We start from the raw sequence: 19,266 nt of genomic DNA, 5'->3' as shown, positions 1-19,266 counted from the left end.
TAAACAACTATACTTTGACAGAGCAATGAAAGCAAATTAAATATAAGCATTTAAAGACAAGCTGATAAAGTGCTTATATACAGTATACCATTAGTTTCTACCGTGAGAAAAAATAAACCCATTTTTTTTTCTTAATCAGTCCATCCACTGGAAGATGAAAGTAGAGTTGCAAAGGCAGTAGTATTGCAATATACTTGTCCCTTTAGTTTAATCTCCAGAAGTTGAAACTAATAATTACTGAAAGTAGTTGTTTCTTATAGAGCATGTTGACATAAAATAATTAAAAAAAACATTACTGACACAAAGAATTGCCTCCAGAAGCAGCCCCTATATGAAACCTGCAATAGTTTGCCAAATTTGCTAAAGATAACATTGTTGTGTGTAATTATTTTCTAAGTGGAACCCAAATGGCATTTGAGAACATACAAGGACTGTTTTTAAAATCAGCTAAGTAAGCAAAAACATCTGCAGTGAAAATCAAGATATAGTGCATAATAGTGACATCTGAACTTCAGAAAGGCTTCAAATGGAAATGGATAAAATATCTCAATTTATATGCAGTTGTGTTGGACAGAAAAGACTAAGAATACAGTAAGGAAGAAGATAACATTGGTAGGAGATGGTCTCATAAACAGTCTTTATGCCTAATTTCTGAATGTGGCAAAGTTCTTGTCTCCTGGATAGCATAGCATTGTTCTATTATAGAGAAATTCTGTAAAGAATTTGTCCTGTTTGCTGATGATTAGTAAAGATGCAGTTCATATCTTCTGAGAGCAATTGTATGTTTAGTTAGAACTGCTGCAAAGAACAATGCTAAAGTCATTCCAGTCATTCTTTATAGAGAATAATGGCATATATTAAAATGCATTTTTGGCAGTTGTTATTGTGATGACTGTGGTTTGAATTTTTTGAAGAGGCACTCAATCTCTTTGTTTTAAATGTTTTTTCCCCTTCCACAATCTTGCCTTATTCCCTTTCTTGTGCTGATGTCATGCCACCTGATTCAGGCTGAAGTAAATGAAGAAAATGCTGATCACTTTGGCCCACTCTTGTGGGCAGTGAGGTCCCTGGTTTTCCAGAAGGACCCTTCTGTGTGTAGAAACAGATGAAAGCAAATGAAGTGTCAAGACTAAGTGCAGGAACTAACTTTTGGAAGTATCGCCTGCTGTGATAAGAGTCCTAAATAAAGTACATTTTTTCCACAAATATTATTCTTACGTCCATCCCAGAAATTCCCTCTAAAGCCGTTACTTTTAGCATTTTTTTTACCATCTGGGATCTCTATCTTAGAACAAATACCATCTTGAAATAACAGTTCTATTTCCTTTCCTTTTCATCCTCACTGTTTCAGCTGTTTTGTGAAATGAATTGGCATGCTGGTCAGTAGAAACTGGAAGATTAGTGGGTTGTCAGCAAATGTTTTTTGGCTTCTGTAACCCTGAAATTAACAGTTTAAACTGCATTCACAGGTGAGAGATGCTGCCATACTGGCCATTGTAGAGGTTTATAGACATGTGGGAGAAAAAGTACGAATAGATCTTGCGAAGAGAGGAATTCCTCCTGGAAGGTGAGTTAACTGTTTTGGTTTTGTAATCCTGAGCCCTTACGTGTTATTGTTCTTAATCAGAATTTTAAACTCACTAAAAACTTTGGGTTTAAATTATTATAATTTTTTTTTTGTTTTCTACTTAGTTTTGCTTCCAACTAGTGTTTCTGACTGTGTAGATTAGTTTATATGAAATAAAAGTAACCATTGTTTTGTTGCCCTTTGTGGGAAAGACTATTTATTCAATAAAATCTTTCAAATTCCTTATCAAAACAATTTACACTCTTAAATATGTGTTAACTCCCTATCAATCAACATATCACTTTACTCTGAATTGTCACCTCACTTCTTGATGTTGATAAAGTGGAATATATTGACTGCTTGGTGTCAGAGAGAATTATCAGAAGGGATACTGTCCCTCATCAGAACCTTCTTAAAAACTAAGAGCTCTAGTTTTTAATGATTATTTATAGGATATCAGAATACAGCTTGATAATATATCAAAATACGTGTTCAGCTGTGGGGCCCCTGACATGAGAAGAACATGTTAGTCCAAAGGTGAGCCACTAAATTGATTAGGGTACTGGAATACCTCTCTTATAGGCTGAGAGCTGGGATTTTTCAACCTGGAGAAGAGAAGACTCTGGAGAGACCTTAGAGCACTTTAGTACCTAAAGGGAGCCTATGAGAAAGCTGTAGAGGGACTTCTTATAAGGACATGTAATGATAGGATAAGGGGGAACGGCTTTAAACTGACAGAGGGTAGGTTTGGGTTAGATATTAGGAAGTAATTTTTAATTAATTAGTGGTGGTGGTGAAACACTGGAACGGGATGCCCACAGGAGTTGTGGGTGTCTCATCCCTGGGTGTTCATGGCCAGGTTGGATGTGGCTTTGAGCAGCCTGGTCTAGCGGAAGGTGCTCCTGCCTGTCCTGGAGCAGTTGGAACTAGATGATCCAAAACCATTCTGGGATTCTGTGAAAATGTCATGGGAGAAAGATGTTGAATTTATTGTTTCACATTCCAGGCAGAGTTCAGCATGTTTAGAGAAAAGTTTACTCTGCCTTTGAGAATGAGAAGTTGTGCACACTTTTAGACTATTAATAGATTATATGGTCACCATAGAAGTTTAAGCCATATTATTACTACAATTCCAAAAACTGGGTTTCCTAGCAGATAACTGAAACATACCAGAGAATATCTTTCTGGCATTAAGATACGGCCTTGGACATTGTTTGGAACAGAGAATAAAAGATCGCAGATAACACAGCCTTTGTACTGTGGAGTCTGAGAGTACTGTACGTGTTGGGTCTGACAGTAAGCTTAGGTTCAGCACTCACTGTTCACAACTCCTTGTGACACAAACTGAGTACATCTTGGGATCCAAATAGGATTAAACACCATAGGTGCTTTGTATCCTCGGGGCAATCAACAGCTTCTAATTTAGTTGCAGTAGGTGCCAAGTTGTTGTTTCTACTGTCTGAATCAGCTGAATACAAAATTGCCCCGATCTGAAAGCAAGCATGGCTGTATCATTTGCATTTACATAAAGAAGCTAGGCTCAACTTGGTGCATGTTAAATGGGTTGTTGCCACTGAATCTCAGTAGTTTTGCACCTGACAGTCAGGGCTAGTGTAAAATAGTATGTGAGCTGAGTCTCAGTGTTGTGTCTTCTGTGGTAATTTTTAGACTGGGATAAAGGGGGGAGTTGGGATTTATTTTAGCTGAGGCTGCTAAGTCTGTCCCATCCATCGCTGACAGAAAGCAGAGCTCCTGTAGTCTCTTCTTACTGCTTCACTCAAATAAGAAGGCGTTTGACAAAGCTCAGGAAAGACAGATTAGCTCTATGGTAGCTCAGACTGTTGTTCCTTCAGAGGCAGACCTAATTTAAAACATTTCTTCCCCAGTGCCTGTCAGAAGCTTTCCCTTTGCTTGGATGCATTAAAATTTTCATGTGGTTATGCAGCAGCTATCATCTGTGGAAAAAAATCTTTGATGTTGAATATTCACTATTTTGAGGGGAATCTCTGTTCATATTTGTGTGTCTGTGTAGGTTTTAAGGGGTTTAAGTATTACAGATAATCTGTAGTTCAGACATGGCTGCTTTCAGCTGTTGAGTTCAGCCTTAAAAAACTACACTGCAGCTCCTTCACTTGTGTCAGTGCACTAAAAATTGTGTGAACATAAATATTAGCAGAAAACCCTATTACTTCAGTATTTGGTGCACACATGAATTAATACAACATAGGCTTGTTTAGTTTACATAAAAAATTACACATTAGAGAGCTGTGTGTTGCTGCTCGAATGCACTTACTCTTAAAGCACAGAAAATAAGAGCTCATGTCTGCTGAAAGGAAGGCAGGAAAGTTAATCAAGCATTGTTTTGAGAAACTGTTCAACTTCCTTAAATATGCAAATGGTATATACATGTTGTGTCTGTATAAAGCCAAATATAGTTAGTAATTTAATAATAGTAGGCTTAAAAGGTTTTGTAATCTGCACCTGGTAGGGTTTGCCTTTGTGGAAAATACTGGATTTTCTAGAGGGGGTTATTGGACCTGTTGGAATCTAGGTAATGAATAAAATATGGGATCTTACCTTTGTAGTTCAACTCTACATGATACTATTTATTTTTCTTCAGTGTATTTCTGTACTTTACTCAATAAACTTTGAGTTTGTTTATAAATAAAATCAATGGGTTCCTCTTTGTATTTATTATTTTTCAACTTATAAATCTCAGAATAGTATTGTGCTTTTTGCTTGAAGCACATTCTTTTTTTAGAAATCAGTATCAAATCTGTGGTTGAAAATTTGGATGTTGTTTTCCCTTTTGTTGAAGTTGCTGCCAAAGAGGTTTGACAGTCTTTGGTATCGGGCCTGGAAGTATTAGTGTTAATATATTTGTGAATACTGAAAGCTGATGTTTTATTTCTTGTTCAGTGAGCCAAGAAAAGTCAACAGGTTTTGTTCTATATGGGCCAAATTGAATTTGTTATAGTGTGGAATCTGTGTGGCTGATCTTCCTTGAATGGAAATAGTATATGTGGCTCTAGATAGCGGTTACTTAGTCTGACTGTTAAAAGCTTTTATTTTTCAGGAATTCATCTGACAGATTTCCCTACTGTTCCTTGAGAAGCATGAATGTATAAAACCAGTTGTTTGTTTAGTTCTTATGTCTAGGGTCACAACTTCATATCGTAAAATGTTGAAACATATTGCAGTATGCATTTCTGAATACCACATTTTATGTGGTAGGCACATTCTGCTTATCTGTCTAGTTCATGTTGTAGATGAAGTCCATCTGGGTGTCCAGATGTGGACACATGTCTGCAAGATCCTTTTTTTTTTTCCTTGGAAAAGGAAAATATGGAGAAATAAGTACAAGGTTTCATATGGGCCATTTCCTGCTTTAGACTGACTTTGGACATGAACAACAAACTTGTTACCACCCTTTCTTCTTCTTTATCCTTCTACTATTGAGAGGGGAGCGGTGCTCTTTTGCCTCTTTATCACCAGGTTCAAAGTTTTAGGTATCCCCCTCTGCCTGTTACATGAACAGTTGAACTTCACCAAGCATGATATGAATTAACGGCTTTTCAGTCTAGAAGTGTAGTGGGCATTCTTTGGGAACATCCACGTTTCCACGTGTCAGCTCAAGCTGTGTTCCTCTCATGGAACATCACCACCATATTATGGTAATACTGTGACGGAGACCTGTCGCTTGCCGGAGGAGAGGGTTTAGCAGGTTGCCAGGAGCCCCCATTTAAAGTGCTGCAACCTCATACATTCATTCATGCAGTGAGACAGCCCACGCAGAAGTGGCCTGCTGTCCTGAACATGTGTTTTTTGTCAGTGGGGAGTTTTCCTTCCATATGGGAAGTTGCAGAAGATGTGTCTGTGTCTTTTTGGAGAAAGGAGATAATATTTCTGTCCACTGGTGACATAGTATTTCTGTTGACTGATGACTTCCGTGATTGATTACAATTCCATATCCAGACTTGGGCTTAGAGAGAGGAGATAAAGGGAGTAATAATGCTGCTCTTCTCAAAGAACATTCCTCATTGCTGGTGAAACTGGTCTTCATCCAGCCATGTAAATGTTCTTGGATTCCTCTTGGCCAGGTTCTCTTTTGCCAGGAGCTGGACTCCTGTAAACATTCTTAAATTGATTGTGGTTGCAATAGTTTTAGACACTTTAACCCATACTGCCTTGCTGCCTGTGACTCTGTGAAGAAATATGAGAAGAGAAAAAGGTAGCAAGAAGAGCAGGGTGGGAGGAGAGGGAGGAAGAAACTTGTTGTGAGAGACTTTGCAAAGTAGTAGTTACAGTTCCTGTAAGCTGTACTAAAGAGAGGGTTGGATCTGCAGTAGTGCTTTACCTTTTTGACAGCTGTGTTATAATGGATTTTTTGGTTGTTATTGTAATTATGACAAATGCTGTATAGTGTGCTGCTGGTCATAAAGACATGCTTTGAAAGTTTTAAAAGTGGCAGTACTGTGTGTTGTTCTGCAGCCTGCACCACTGATGACATAGCATGCAGTGCTGACAAACAGTTTTTTATTGTTCATAGTAGTAGTTTATCAAATATTTTGCCCAAAGTGAGAGGCAATGTGTATTATTATAACATATTTATAAGGAAGCATTTTGTTTTTACCTTCTGTTTAAAACACTCAGGAAAGCATTTTTGAAAACTAGGTTCAAAAGAGCAGGAAATACTTTTTTCTTTTGAATTCTGTAAAGTATGTATGCGAAATGGATAACATCAGCTTTACAGGATATAAAAATTAAAGTGAAATTTCAAAGGAAATCTGTTAATCTCTCTAGTCATGTTCAGTTTTTCTTAGGATAACAGTCTTAGCCCTTCAGATGTAGTGTTAAGTTTTTCTCATTAACAAGGTGCACTGTTAATGCAGTGTTTGCAGTGGAATCCAGCAGTGTTGAGGGGAATTCGCAACCACTGGTAAAAGTTAAAAGTACTATGGTACATATGAAGCAAACACATTAACTTCTTGTTATGAAAGCAAGATGGCCTGATGCATTATTATGTGTATTGATTCTTGTGTGAATTTTTCACTTTGTACGGTTGAAAGCACATGGCATGTTAATGGGATTCCATGTGTCATTAGTAAATGCTAGTACCCATAAAGCATTTAATTTCAGAAGTTTTACTTTTCCGAGTCTTACGTGCAAAACAAACCCCATTTCCATATAACTTGCCTTTGGTTTACCAACTGATCTTTTCATTAAAAGACTTGAGGTTCAGTATTAAAGCAGTGACATATGTGAATTGCTGCTGTTTCAGACATTTTGCTGTGGCGGCAGTGGATGTAAATGCAATGGTGGTGCAAAAGGGAGAGGGTAATAGGTTCCAGAGAGAGGCTGCCAAGTATGTTAGAGAAAGATTAGGCCAACTACTACTGAGCAACATATTGTTTTGAGATAAGTTGAGATCATAGAAAAACTGCTGGTTTGTGTTACAGGTTATTGATTTAAATGATTAAGGGGGATTTTGGTTGTGTTTTTTTAGATGATTGCATCTAGGGTAGGCCTTTTTGTGGAATTCTCAGCTAATCCATGTCGTTCTTCTTGTGGGCCTGCTAAGTCCAGGACAAATTTGCTCTGTAGCATATTGCTTTGTGGTATTTGGAAAGTAAAAGTAACATATTGTGAGAGTCCTAAGTTGTTGGATGGTGCAGGTAAATGCTGAAACTTTTTATATTGCAGTCTGTCTGCATTTCATTATTTTATCGCATTCTTCATTATTAGATAAATGAGGTCCCAGTGAGTGAAAGGGGCCTGCAGTCTCAGAGAATGTAGACTCTGCACAGTGAGAGTGCACAGCCTCTCTGCACGGATCATTGAGTAAAAGTGGTGTGTGCATTGGGAAATGCTGAAGTTAAAATCTTTGTGTGTCCTTGACTTTTCTCCTTTATGCCTTGTAAGGATTTTCATACCCAGGCATTGTTCTTACACGTTTTTCTGGGTCTGCCTTAAAACAGTTCAGATTGTGAGTTGTAAAGACAGCCTTTCAGTGCAAATTTTTAGCAAACTTTGAATTGGGTAACGTAGCCTCTAGTTCTGTTAATGTAACCGAACTGTACCTGTTTGAGATTTGCAGACTGTCGTGTGATTTGTAGTTCATAACTTTGTTCATTTAAAATCAGGATCCGGTCCTGATAAACTTGGAGCTAAAAATTCACGTGCACTACGTATTCTGAGTACTCCAAATGCAAAAAAGTCTTTTGAGAAATGTAAGAAAATGTTCTCAAGTGTTTGCAGCTGAACAATGTATTATGTCAGTACAAATGTATTGCTAGTGCGTGGGTCACATTTTTTCTGTGAGATACTTCCACTGCTTTTATTGAGTTTTCTGCAGAAGTGATGAGAAATGGCTGTTGAAGTGTCAGCCAGCTTTCTGGCTTGAACACCATTTTTTGCTTTGTGGAACTAGATTGGAAATGGAGAGTTTTGGAGGTTTTTGTTTTGGTGTGTGCTTTTTGTGGTTTTTTGGTTTTGTTGTTTTTTGCTTTTTACACGTAGCAAAGCATTTGCAGAGGGTTTTCTATTGTGAGAGTTAAAATCAGTGGTGTGCATGTTGGACATAACTAAAGTGTTTAGTGTATCTTAAGTTTAGAAAAAAGTTGTTTTTTTTTCCCTGTGGAAGTGCTAACTACCACAAAAGTATTTTCATAACCAATCTGAGGAAATTTTGAGGAATAAAAGTTTTGAGGAAAATTAGTAATTGTCTCAGAATAAATTAAATAGTGATCCATATTTTTTTTTCAACATTAACCTTCCATAGTTCAAATTGTTACCTTTTGTTGTTGTGTCACAGCTATCTAAACCCAATATATACTATTACTGAACCTGAACTTTAGGATGTCATATTTAATCATACTAATAACAATGCTCAATTTTGTTCTTTGCTAAGCTGACTTAGTTTTCTGTGCATTTGTGTGAAGATACTCAACTAAAGATGAATCCTTTAGGAATTGTTTCTTGATACTCTTAATCTCTTGTATGTTCTGTATTACTGCTTTAAATATGCTAATAAACTGATTTGTTTTTACCAATAGCCAGTGAGATTTCAAATGCATAAAAATACTTTGTTCTTTTTGTTCTTTGTAGGTTGCAAACAATCTTTACAAAATTTGATGAAGTAAGAAACTCTGGAAATATGATTTTAAGCAGCGTCAGTGGTGAGTATGAAAGATCATATATTTATAATCAGCTTTAGATTAATACAAGATAAATATTTGAATATTAGGATTATCAACATGAGATGGATGAATAGAAACGTGTAAACGCTGAGAAAATGAGACATTTGGTGAAACAAGCTTATACTGTTTTACTGGAAGTATTTGCTGGACTGCGGTCAGAATACGATTGGAAAAGGTGTTGAAACTGCATGGAAACAAGCGGTGAATATTTAACAAGCTGCAGATGTGCTCAGTAGAGGATAGAAGAATGCTGCAAAGTGTTCATGCACGGGAAAAAAGATCAGATGAACCTTTATCCTATCTTATAGTATGTTTCTAAAACAAAATGGTACTTTACTGATGAGTATGTTTGATACCTTCTCAGTTAAGATGATGCATCATGATTATAATATATGGAGTTTTAAATTATAGAAATAGGTGACTGCAGCATTCAAAGACACTTAAATGTTGAAATTAAGATTTCATTGAGTTTGAGCTTCTTATTTTTGGTGTATTTCAAGAAAAGAGAACCTGTTGTGCAGGGGAATCCTTGTTGCTTCCTACTGGTTTTTTGATGCAGTTTTTTATAGTATGAAAAAGCAAAACCATCATTCTTTCTTAAAACTATAAATTAAGAAAAATGTTACATAACAGTGCAACAAGGCAGGTGCGGTGGCAGTGGCTTTAATATAATTGGTTTTGAAAGCTTTGTTGTCTTCTGTAAGGAATCAGTAGATCACAAAATCACAGAATATGATGAGTTGGAAGGTACCCACAAGGATCATAGAGTTCAACCCTTAGCCCTGCACAGGAGCATCCCTAAGAGTCACACCGTGTGTCTGAGAGGATTGTCCAAATGCTTCTTAAACTCTGGCATGCTTGGTGCTGTGACCACTTCCCTGGGAACCTTGTTCCAGTGCCAAACCACGCTCTGGGTGAAGGAACCTTTCTCTAATATCTAACCTAAATCTCCCCTGACACAACTTTAGACCATTCCATTGGGTCTTGTCATAGATATTGTTTTATAGGGGAGGATTTTTCATTCAGAGTAACTGTGCTGAGGAGGCTCTGCTAGATTTAAAAACTGTGTCCATGCAAGAGTAGAAATACTTTGAGGGATGCATGTGATTCCTTCCTGTACTCAAATATACCCTTTTCATTTTAAATTTTCTCACCCTTTTCTTGTTGGTATGAAAACAGAAGGGACTGTAGGTTCAAAGGAATGTGTTTTTCTAACCTTTTCTTTGAGGTAGTGAGAATTTCTCTGCTGCATTTTGCTTTGGAATAAAACATTGCTATTTTGAACACTTAAAGAACACAAAAATTGCTTTGTAAGAATTAGTATTTTTAAGAAAGAAGGTATTCAATAATTTGGGGGGAAAATGTTTTACATAAATGTTACGTTAGATTGTAAATTGTGAAAGGGCAAACCATTATCTTTTGCATTTAAAGTTAATACAGCTGCGTAGGTTTGAGAGGTTCAGAGATGCATTTTACATGTGTATTTTTTCTGTTGGTAGTTCTCAGGAGAATAGAGAAAGTTACACGAGGGAATATAAGTGCATTGAAATAATTTAAATATATGAAAATATATTTACAACATTGTTGGACTAGTTAATGTGGCACTTCTGTCCTTTTTGTCTCTATTTCAGAGAGCTAATAAACCTTATTTTTAAGCTGATTTTATCTCGTGTAAAACACAGATATTAATGCTGATCTGTGGCAGTATAAACCGTGTTTTGTCTTGTAGGTGGCAATTTCTGTGCAAAGTTACTGTGATTCTGTTTTGGTACTACAGACAGAATCCCTCTTAATACGTTGTTCTCAGTATTTTTGCTTGAACCTAGTTCATCTGTTGCTTCCATCTAGGCAGTTTTTCAATGTTATTGAAAAGATATTCTTCCATTGTTAGTGCTTTATCTTGGCTTTGTGCTTTATTATTCTCTGAAGGACAATTTGTATTTACTGCTTGCAGTGTAGATTGAAAGTTACTGTTGAATTTCTGTAGCCTTGTTAGCAACTTTTCTTTCAGGAGGTTTATCAAACATCTCTGGATAAAGGCCAGATTTTAATGTCTAACACATCTGTTACAGTGTTAAGGATTTTTATTTTTTTTATTTTTTTTTTTAGTGCTTTGGATATTTTGTAGTAGGGTTTGGGAAGGTGGGGGGCAATAGGGTTATGTTTCCAAAGTATGTGTTGGAGGCTGTGTGGAGAGGGCAAAAAACTATTCAACTGGCTTTATATAATTAAACCCCATAGTGAGCCTTCTTATCAGCAAAAGGAAAGGCTTTTTGCCAGATGGAGTTAACTCTCCCAAGTAAGTTGACTATACTTATGGGGTTCTCTTCAGCATGTGATGGATAGGGAAGGACTTGCTAATATAACTGTGGAAAATGTCATCTTCTTCATAGTCCTGAGTGACACTGCTGTGGTAGTAAATGTTTGGTATGTTGACCTAGTTTCTGAGAATCCAGAGATGTGAATTAGGATTTTCTTATCAAATAATACTGAAGTCAGCTCTTCAGTCTTTTTATTCAGCGTGTACTTAGGAGGGGGAAAAAGAATAAAAAAGAATAAAAATTCAAAGCTCACAGCTTTAAACAATCTAAATACAAACTGTTTTCAGTAGTATTTTAATAATCAGAACAAATACATATTTAAAAAATATGTTTGTACTAACCTGATTTAATGCTTGAGAGTTCTGGAAACATTGTGTTGTTTGTAATGCTTTGGTATGTGGGAGAAATACAGGGAGGAGAGGAAAAGCTATCCTACTTGCACTCTTATGCACACTGGTAGATTTAATATCTTATTATACTCGTGAGTGTGCTAGAGGGGATCTAGCATGAACAGTCCCTTTAGTCTTGTGTTACCCTCTTCCTTTATTCAATCTGATCCCTGATGGAACTGTAAAGAGGAGGAGGAGGGGAACAAGTTACTATTAGAGAATTACGTCCTCTTGGAGGGTAGATGAGGTGGAAAGCACATTTAAACAAGTATGGGTGGAATAATTGGGGCAGGGTGTAATAAGGAGTTTTAAAAGCTAACAGATGAAAAGACACCATGTCTAACACAGAAACTGAGAAGGAGTCTTAGTGCTTTTGCTTGATGAGAATGACTTTCGGCCTTAAGTAATATCCCACTGCTAGCTTGCCTCTCCAACTGACCTTTGTTTTATTTTTTTTTATAATTATTTTCTAGCCATTTTCCTTTACCCTCAGCTGCGGATAGTAAAACCAGTGATCATTTCTCTAATGTGAATTATGTGAATGAATGAGCTGCTATGTAAACCTTGGGATTTGTTTACATTCATAATGATGTTGCATATTAAGGGAACCACATCAGGATGTTTGCCTGTTAAGCAATGTGCTTAACATGTGCTGCTAGTTTTGTCCTTTCACTCCATCGGAAATACATGTAGCCCTCCAAACTGGAGAAGATTCTTTAAAGCACCTCCCCGTTTTCCAGCAAATGAATGTTCATTTCTATGGAAACAGAACTGGCAGCCAATCTCAGTGTTGCAAAAGCACTTGTTTCTGCTGCCTGAAATTTGTAAATACTGTTTTCTCTGAGAGAATTTCAGCAGATTCCTATATCAGGTAGTAGTGTAAATTTTGAGACAGGATATTAAAAGAAAGTAAGGAAATGAATAATATTGAGCTCTCTGCTGTCTTCAGCAGACAGAATGATTTGAGCTGAATATAAACTGTACATCTCTATTCAACCTGGGAAGTTTTTCCATTTTAATGTTTAATGGCTCATAGGGTTGGCTTTACAAACATAAAATGTGACAGGTACGATCCGATACAGATTACATATCACAGCGTAAGGGAGCTGTGTCATGGGTGATAAAGATGCAGTTGAGATAAATGTTCCCCTAAAAAAAAAAAGAAGGGGGCAAATAAATATCCATAGCACAAGTGTGTATCTGTTTTTCCACATTACGCTATTGTTTTTTATTTCCCTTTGCTGTTTTCTATTTGGAAATATAGTTACTATGGAGACAATGACGACATACTCTAATGGAGCTCACCAGTGCGGCACAACATGAATATATATCGTTTGGGAATACTGTGATAGCTGCCATGATTATTTTATAGGGTTTTGAGCTGCATGTATTTCTTTTGCTCCCTCAGTGCAAGTGGTCAAAATGTAGCCACAGTTTTCAGTTTCAGCTGCTATTCTTCCTGGTTTATCATTTTAAATAGGAAAATTTACTGACTGATGAAGCATAATGGTCAGTTTAAGCCCATTTTGGAAGTAAAGGGCCTCATTAGGCTGATGCTTCCACCTTTTTTTAAGGAATTTGCATGAGTTTTTGGATTATTACTATGGGGAACAGTGCCCGGCTCCTGCAAATGGATGGTTCTCATGCACTGTGTAACTCCATATGCTACAGCCTCTCTGAATTTTAAACTTTTCCATGGCCAAGACAAAGTAAACTGGTACTACTTGCTATTCTTTTTTTTTTTTTTAATCACTTTATTGGATTGCACTCTTTCTACCTTCACCGTGTCCCTTAAAAACGTTGATTTGGGAACAAACTGTAATCAGAAGCCCAGGTTTTGGGTAGGGTTTCATTATAATTCCCATAACGCTGCAAAACACTCCCCCAGCATGTGATGCCCACACACCTTTTGGAAAGTGTTTCTCTTCACAGTTTCCGAGGGGGTTTCCAAAAACAAAAAGCCTTCTGAAAACTCACAAAAAACCAGACAGCACCTTTCTTCAACGAAACTCCTGTCTACTTCCCGCGGATTTATTGTTTTATTTTGTGGTATGTTATGTTTTGATTGATCTCTGTTATGTTTTGATTGATCCTACCCAAGGCTGCTGCTTCTCCTGCTTCATTTGCCGGGGCGGGGGGAGGAGGGTTAAAGCCTCACCCTGGGGGGGGTGGGATGTCACCCCGTCGCAGGGGTTGCGGCGGGGCCGGTGCCAGCGGCGGGCCGGGCGGGCCGCGGGGGATCCCGGCGGGCACATGACGGCGGGGGCGGGCGGAGGGCGGTGTCGGCGCCCGGTGGGCCGGGCCGGGGCCGGGCCGGGCGCGGAGGGTTCCCGCGTAAGGCGGGACTGCTATTTTGAAGCGGAGCGGCGGCTGCGGCGGCAGGGATCCATCCGGCTGGCGTCCGGCTGGGAGCCGGGACCCGCCGCGCCCGCCCTCCCGCGGCACCGCCGGGCATGATGGCTGTGGGGGACGGTGAGTGCGGGGCGCCGCTGACCCTTCGGGCGTGCGGGGGCTTCTCTGCAGCCCTCTGGAGGCGCGGGGGGCCCGGGGAGGTTGGAATGGCAGGTTGGCATCTCACGCTGGCGGGGTTGTCTTCCGCCGCCGCCCGGCGCTCAGGGATGGAGGGTGAGCGCAGCAGCCGGAGGGTACCGCGGGCACCCAGCGTGGCAACTCCAACCTTTTCTGAAATTTTAACCGTGCCTGGGTTTGTGGGATGGCCCGTGATCTCAATTATTTACTACGCTGGCGGGTTCCGCTGTGCATTTTTATGTTGGCGTTGTGTTTACCCCTCTCGCCTCAGTGTTACTTATGTTATAGCTGCCTCTGCAAGTTAGGGCTGAATTTACTATACACCGCTTAGTATACAAGCTTGTGTTAATCTGCTCTGTTTTGTGAAGAAATTCATACTAATTCAGCGTAGCCATAAAAGAAGAGCCTTGCTGCTAGGGCTGGGGATGTATATTTAATAGACAAGGAATGTTACTATGTTTCCTTCACTGCACAGTGTATTGTTACACAAACCAATGGAAAGTAGGTCAGTAAAGCAATACAGACTATATTGTTGTGTTTTCGTTAAAAACTAGACATATGTTTTACCTTTATAACACCTCCTGGGTTTGCGTGACAGCCAGGTTCTTTGAGCTTAATACCTTGATGACTTTCTATACATGTGTTGTTATTTTCAGAGAAACTTAAGCGTTCATTGGACTTGCAGCAAGTTTAGGGATATAGTAGGATAGCTGTGCTTTTACAAATGATTACAATGATATATTATATTTTATATATATAGTTTTAAATAACGAGGATGGTCTTATAAAGATCACGGATTAAGGTTAAATCTATTGTCTGAATTGGCTAAAACAGCAGTTGTAAGAGTCCCGAGAGAGACCCTTTCTTAAGGCGTCCTGAGGTGTATGTTTTTCACTTAGTTCTTTCATATGTTGGAGACTGAAAGAGATAATGAGCATGACTACAGCAGTGAAATTACAGCTGGGCTGTACAGTCTAAATAAAATTCAGGCAGTTCTCCGATGTTTATATTTTTGTTTGTCATTTGGAAGGTGCAGGAGGAGTCGTGGTCTTTGTAGAACTGAATATGTTGTAAGCTCCCTCTTGTTGAGATTTTTTTTTTCCTGGAAATGTTTTTCTCTTTCTTTTGTTTGCTTCCTGTGAAGCAACACAGTTCTCCATGGTGTAAACATGGATTGTGGTAAGTTGCAGATTAAGGATGCAAGTTGTAGCATGTTAAGAAATAACTGCATTCCCTAGGCAAAGCCATAGGATTTTTGTGGTTCTGTAATGGTCGAGATTTATAAAGTGAGGGTGGTTGTGGAGCTCTCTTCTGTATAATTTAATTCGTCATTAACAAAGGCACTAAGAACAAAGTACTGTTCAGGCAGTCAGCTGACGTTCTGTGTAGGAGCTTTGAGCAATGATGCCAAATACAATTAACAGTGTGTAGGATGATTATGTAGCTGTTGGTCTCTCTTAAAACTACTGCTTACCACATTTACAAGGAATTCAGTCTTCTGATGTTATGTTATGAAACTGCTAGGGAAAACAAAACCTTAGTTACTATTAAGAAAACTTTTTGATCTTTTTTTCTAATTTAATTAAGTTTTGCTGCCATTCTGTACATCCTCCTTATATATGCAACATAATGTTTTAAGGTTAGTGATTCTGCAACCTTTGAAAAATGTCTTTTCTTGACAAAATGTCACTTTGTTGTGTCCAATATGTATGTTAAACTTGATATTTTTAAGACTAGGCTGAAGGCATTGTGCATGTACTTCAGAGAACAGATTTTTTTACTTGTCTTACTTGGTTTACTCATTTAATCAGCTTAGATGTGTTAAAAAATTGCAGAGTATGTTTGGACATGTGATACAGAGGTGGTAATTTCAACATTCTATCTTGAATGCAAGATACTGGCTTATTGGAGCCTTTTGGATTTTTTTCAGTTTTCTTGAGCACAAGCAGAAATGTAAATAAAACATGGTGCTTAACAGTTGAATCTTAATCTGATTTCTCAAGTGAAGATTAAAGGGAAGAGACAGATTTTCTGTTTGCCCCCATCTCAACTGTCTCAATCTCTCCAAGCTTTTGTTGGAAGAATGTAGAGGGAAAAAAAAAATACTGTGCTTGTGGCCCAGCAAACAAATGGACCGTAACTTCTACTGTACTGAATGCATGCCAGTGGGAAAGCATGCGCTGTCTCAGTCTTAAAGGCATTTTGCAGACTTGTGTGACTACGTGTCTGTGTTTGACCTGCAAGTTGTGTTCTTAGGCTGCTGAGGAAAACCAGCCAGGAACTGCTCCTCGCTCTGGTTTCCTTGTTCCTTGGAGAGGATAATGCATTTCTGCCATGATCTGCTGGTAACCAGATTAGGCTGTTTAGGAGGTGGCTGACAGAATTGCAGGGCGGCACATCGCATTGTGCCTTCTCTTCAGGGTTTGTAATTCGGCAGCTTCCAACAGTGTTTCCTCACCTTGTTGTCACCTGTGCTGTTAGTGTGTAAGGAACTGCTTTGATCCCAGTTGAACAAGGTTATTAGGATAAGAACAAAATCATCTGCCTAAAACTACGAAGGGCCTTGTAGGGAAGATTAGACATAGGTTTTCTTAAGATGCACTAAACATATTGCACTACCAGACATAAGGTATTTGAGGGCTATCTAAAAGCATATAATCAGCTTTGTAAGAGGACATATTTGGTGCACACATTTGCTGCACTAGTATATACCAAGTATGCTATTTTCTATTATATAATAAGCACATCTTTATTTATTAGTGTATTTTTATGTAAATGGCATACAGCGTAATGACGTTGCATGACGTTAAGCATTTGTCAGATTTCATATGATAAAACATATGACTGGTTTATGAATAGAAATTATCCTTCTATCTTAGTACATATGCATATCAAATTATGGGTTTTGTCTTCTTGCAAAGTGCTTCATTAATGTATGTATAGTCCTAGAGCACAAGAACAATTACCTTTCATTCCCTGATGTTCTTCTGAGGGAAGGCTGTCTTCCTAAGTCTTTAATCTGATTAGTAGTTTCTGTGAAGTGTGGGTGCTGTACAGCTTTAATACTTTACTTTTGACTGGAAAAGAGATTGGACGTATATTAAATGTACAGAGGCTACAGTGATGTTTGAGACATTAGCTTGATTTAAAAGGTATATATGTGATTGTAGTACATAAGAATTTCTGAGGTGTATTTCTGATTTTTCCTTTCCTTTTGATAGGAGGCTTTTTAAACCAACAGAGTCCTGTGAGTGATGATAATAAAGCAATTACTACACTGGCCTAGAAATTGGTCGGGCTGTAACTGTGCGCTTTGTGCCATTGAGAGCTGTCTCCTGGAGGTGGGAATATAGATGGCAGCAGAAGTTTTTCCGGGGGATAGAAACACAACACTTGTTCCTCTTTTCTGTTCTTGTTTGGGCCTGTGTTTTTTTAGTGTGCTGACTGTGCCTGCACTGGCTCCTTTTCCTGTGATTGCTCCCCACCACTCCTCTTCCGTTATTAGCAGTTGTTGGGCACATTGGTTCAGGAAACGTCTTTACTCACTGTGCCTGGGAGAGGGAGGACAGATACCATGAACTGGAATTCGATTGCTGTTCCCAACCAAATCAGTGCAAAGCTTCTTTTCACAGTAAGGTCATATGCTACTCCCAGTGATTAACATAGATTCTGACTAGTGTTTTGTCTATAAAGTGCACATACCGTTGCTAATAGCAGTAAAAGAACAGTGGAACAGCAAAACAACTGAGTGGGAGAGGGAGGGAATGTGTAAACAAACCAAAGGCTATATATGAAAAGACACAGTTTCTACTCAGAGGATGGATGAATACAGCAAGGTTCAAGAGTGATGTGAATAAAAAAGTAATTCAAGGAAGAAGTATGCAACTCACAGCTTTTTTTTTTGCTTAAAAAAAAGCTGCAGACAGGACAAAGCACAGTTATTTTCTCAAAAGAAGCATAGATTCTACAGTGATAAGTGCGCTTTTTTATATATATATTCTAGAGTAATATCTACAAGTAAGCTTTGTCTTTCTGTTTCTAAATGACATTTTTAAAGTGTTAAGGACTATTTTGGTGTTCAGTTCCAGGGAACTTGGTAGTGATGCTGGTGGTAGTTGTTTTCACTAAATATGAAATACGAGTCCACTAAAAAGATGCCCAGGTATGTTTAATCTATTATCCAAAAGTGTTGGTTGGTTGTAGCGTTGGAGTCTGTTTCCATTAGTTTTTAAGAACAAGTTACATAACTAAAAAATTCCTTTGGTGTTATCAGTTTGTATCTGCATATTTTTGATTAATCTAGACTATTGCTAATATTGCATGGGTGTTGGTTGGGTTTTTTTATTATTTTTATTTTTAAAAGGGTGCATTTTGAAAAAAGACATTAGAATTGCCAACAGCCACAAGAGAAACTTAAAACCTACTAAGGATTTTCTTTGAAAGATGTTACAAGAATCTTCCACTTGACTAATGGGATATTTGCCTTGCAGGGTTTATTTTCATCTTTGTTATCTATGAAATATGAGGAGTATTTCCTTATTGTTGCATGTTATTTTTAATAAAGTCTTCCTGTAATAAATACTGATGAGCAAGTAAGCTATAATTGGATCATTTCAGACACCTGTCTGAAATTCCTTCAGAGGTGAAGGGTCTTTCGTAGAATTGACCTGAATAAGAAATTCTTCTCTGTATATTGTATTTATAAAAGTATTCTTAGTTTTTAAAGAATTGTGGTTTAGAGTTTGTGTGTTCTTTCCTTGCCCAATTCCTTCATCAAAATACGCTTTTGTAGCTGGCTAGCTGTATCGCAGGCACTTCAGATTTTCCACATGGGATGTGAGTTTTTTAGCTTCTGGGATGCTGGTGGATGAGAGGCTAGACATGAGTTGGCAGTGTGTACTGGCAGCCCAGAAGGCCAGTTGTGTCCTGAGCTGCATCAAAAGCAGTGTGGCCAACAGGTTGAGGGAACTGATTCTGAGCCTCTCTACTCAGCTCTGGTGAGACCCTACCGGGAGTGCTGTGTCCAGCTCTCTGGTCCCCAGCATAGGAATGACCTAGACCTGTTGGAGCAAGTCCAGAGGAGGCCACAAAGATGATCAGGGGGCTAGGGCACCTCTCCTATGAAAGTAGGCTGATAGAGTTGGGATTGTTCAGCCTAGAGAAGAGGAGGCTCCAGGGAGACCTTATAGCACCTTCCAGTACTTAAAAGAGGGCCTACAAGAGAGCTGGAGAGGGACTTTTTACAAGGCCCTGGAGTGATA

General features: G+C 38.5%; 1 protein-coding gene across 40 annotated transcripts in view; it reads left to right on the top strand.

Moving 5' to 3' along the window:
• The window catches only part of CLASP2 (cytoplasmic linker associated protein 2), a 143,459-nt gene that overhangs the window by 26,100 nt on the left and 98,093 nt on the right, over window positions 1-19,266 (top strand). For 37 of the 40 annotated variants that reach the window (XM_032678819.1, XM_032679070.1, XM_032679148.1 and 34 more), the window contains 2 exons: window positions 1,470-1,567; window positions 8,675-8,745. In XM_032678819.1, coding sequence (XP_032534710.1) covers window positions 1,470-1,567; window positions 8,675-8,745 — 169 coding nt within the window. Of the gene's footprint in view, window positions 1-1,469; window positions 1,568-8,674; window positions 8,746-13,787; window positions 13,949-19,266 lie in introns of those variants that run through there. The other 3 variants (XM_032679179.1, XM_032679223.1, XM_032679130.1) reach the window with 3 other exon arrangements.

The sequence above is a fragment of the Chiroxiphia lanceolata genome, chromosome 1, assembly GCF_009829145.1.
Source record: "Chiroxiphia lanceolata isolate bChiLan1 chromosome 1, bChiLan1.pri, whole genome shotgun sequence".
NCBI classification, from domain to species: domain Eukaryota; kingdom Metazoa; phylum Chordata; class Aves; order Passeriformes; family Pipridae; genus Chiroxiphia; species Chiroxiphia lanceolata.
Note: the sequence above shows the minus strand (reverse complement) of the source record. Positions and strands in the feature narration are given on the sequence as shown.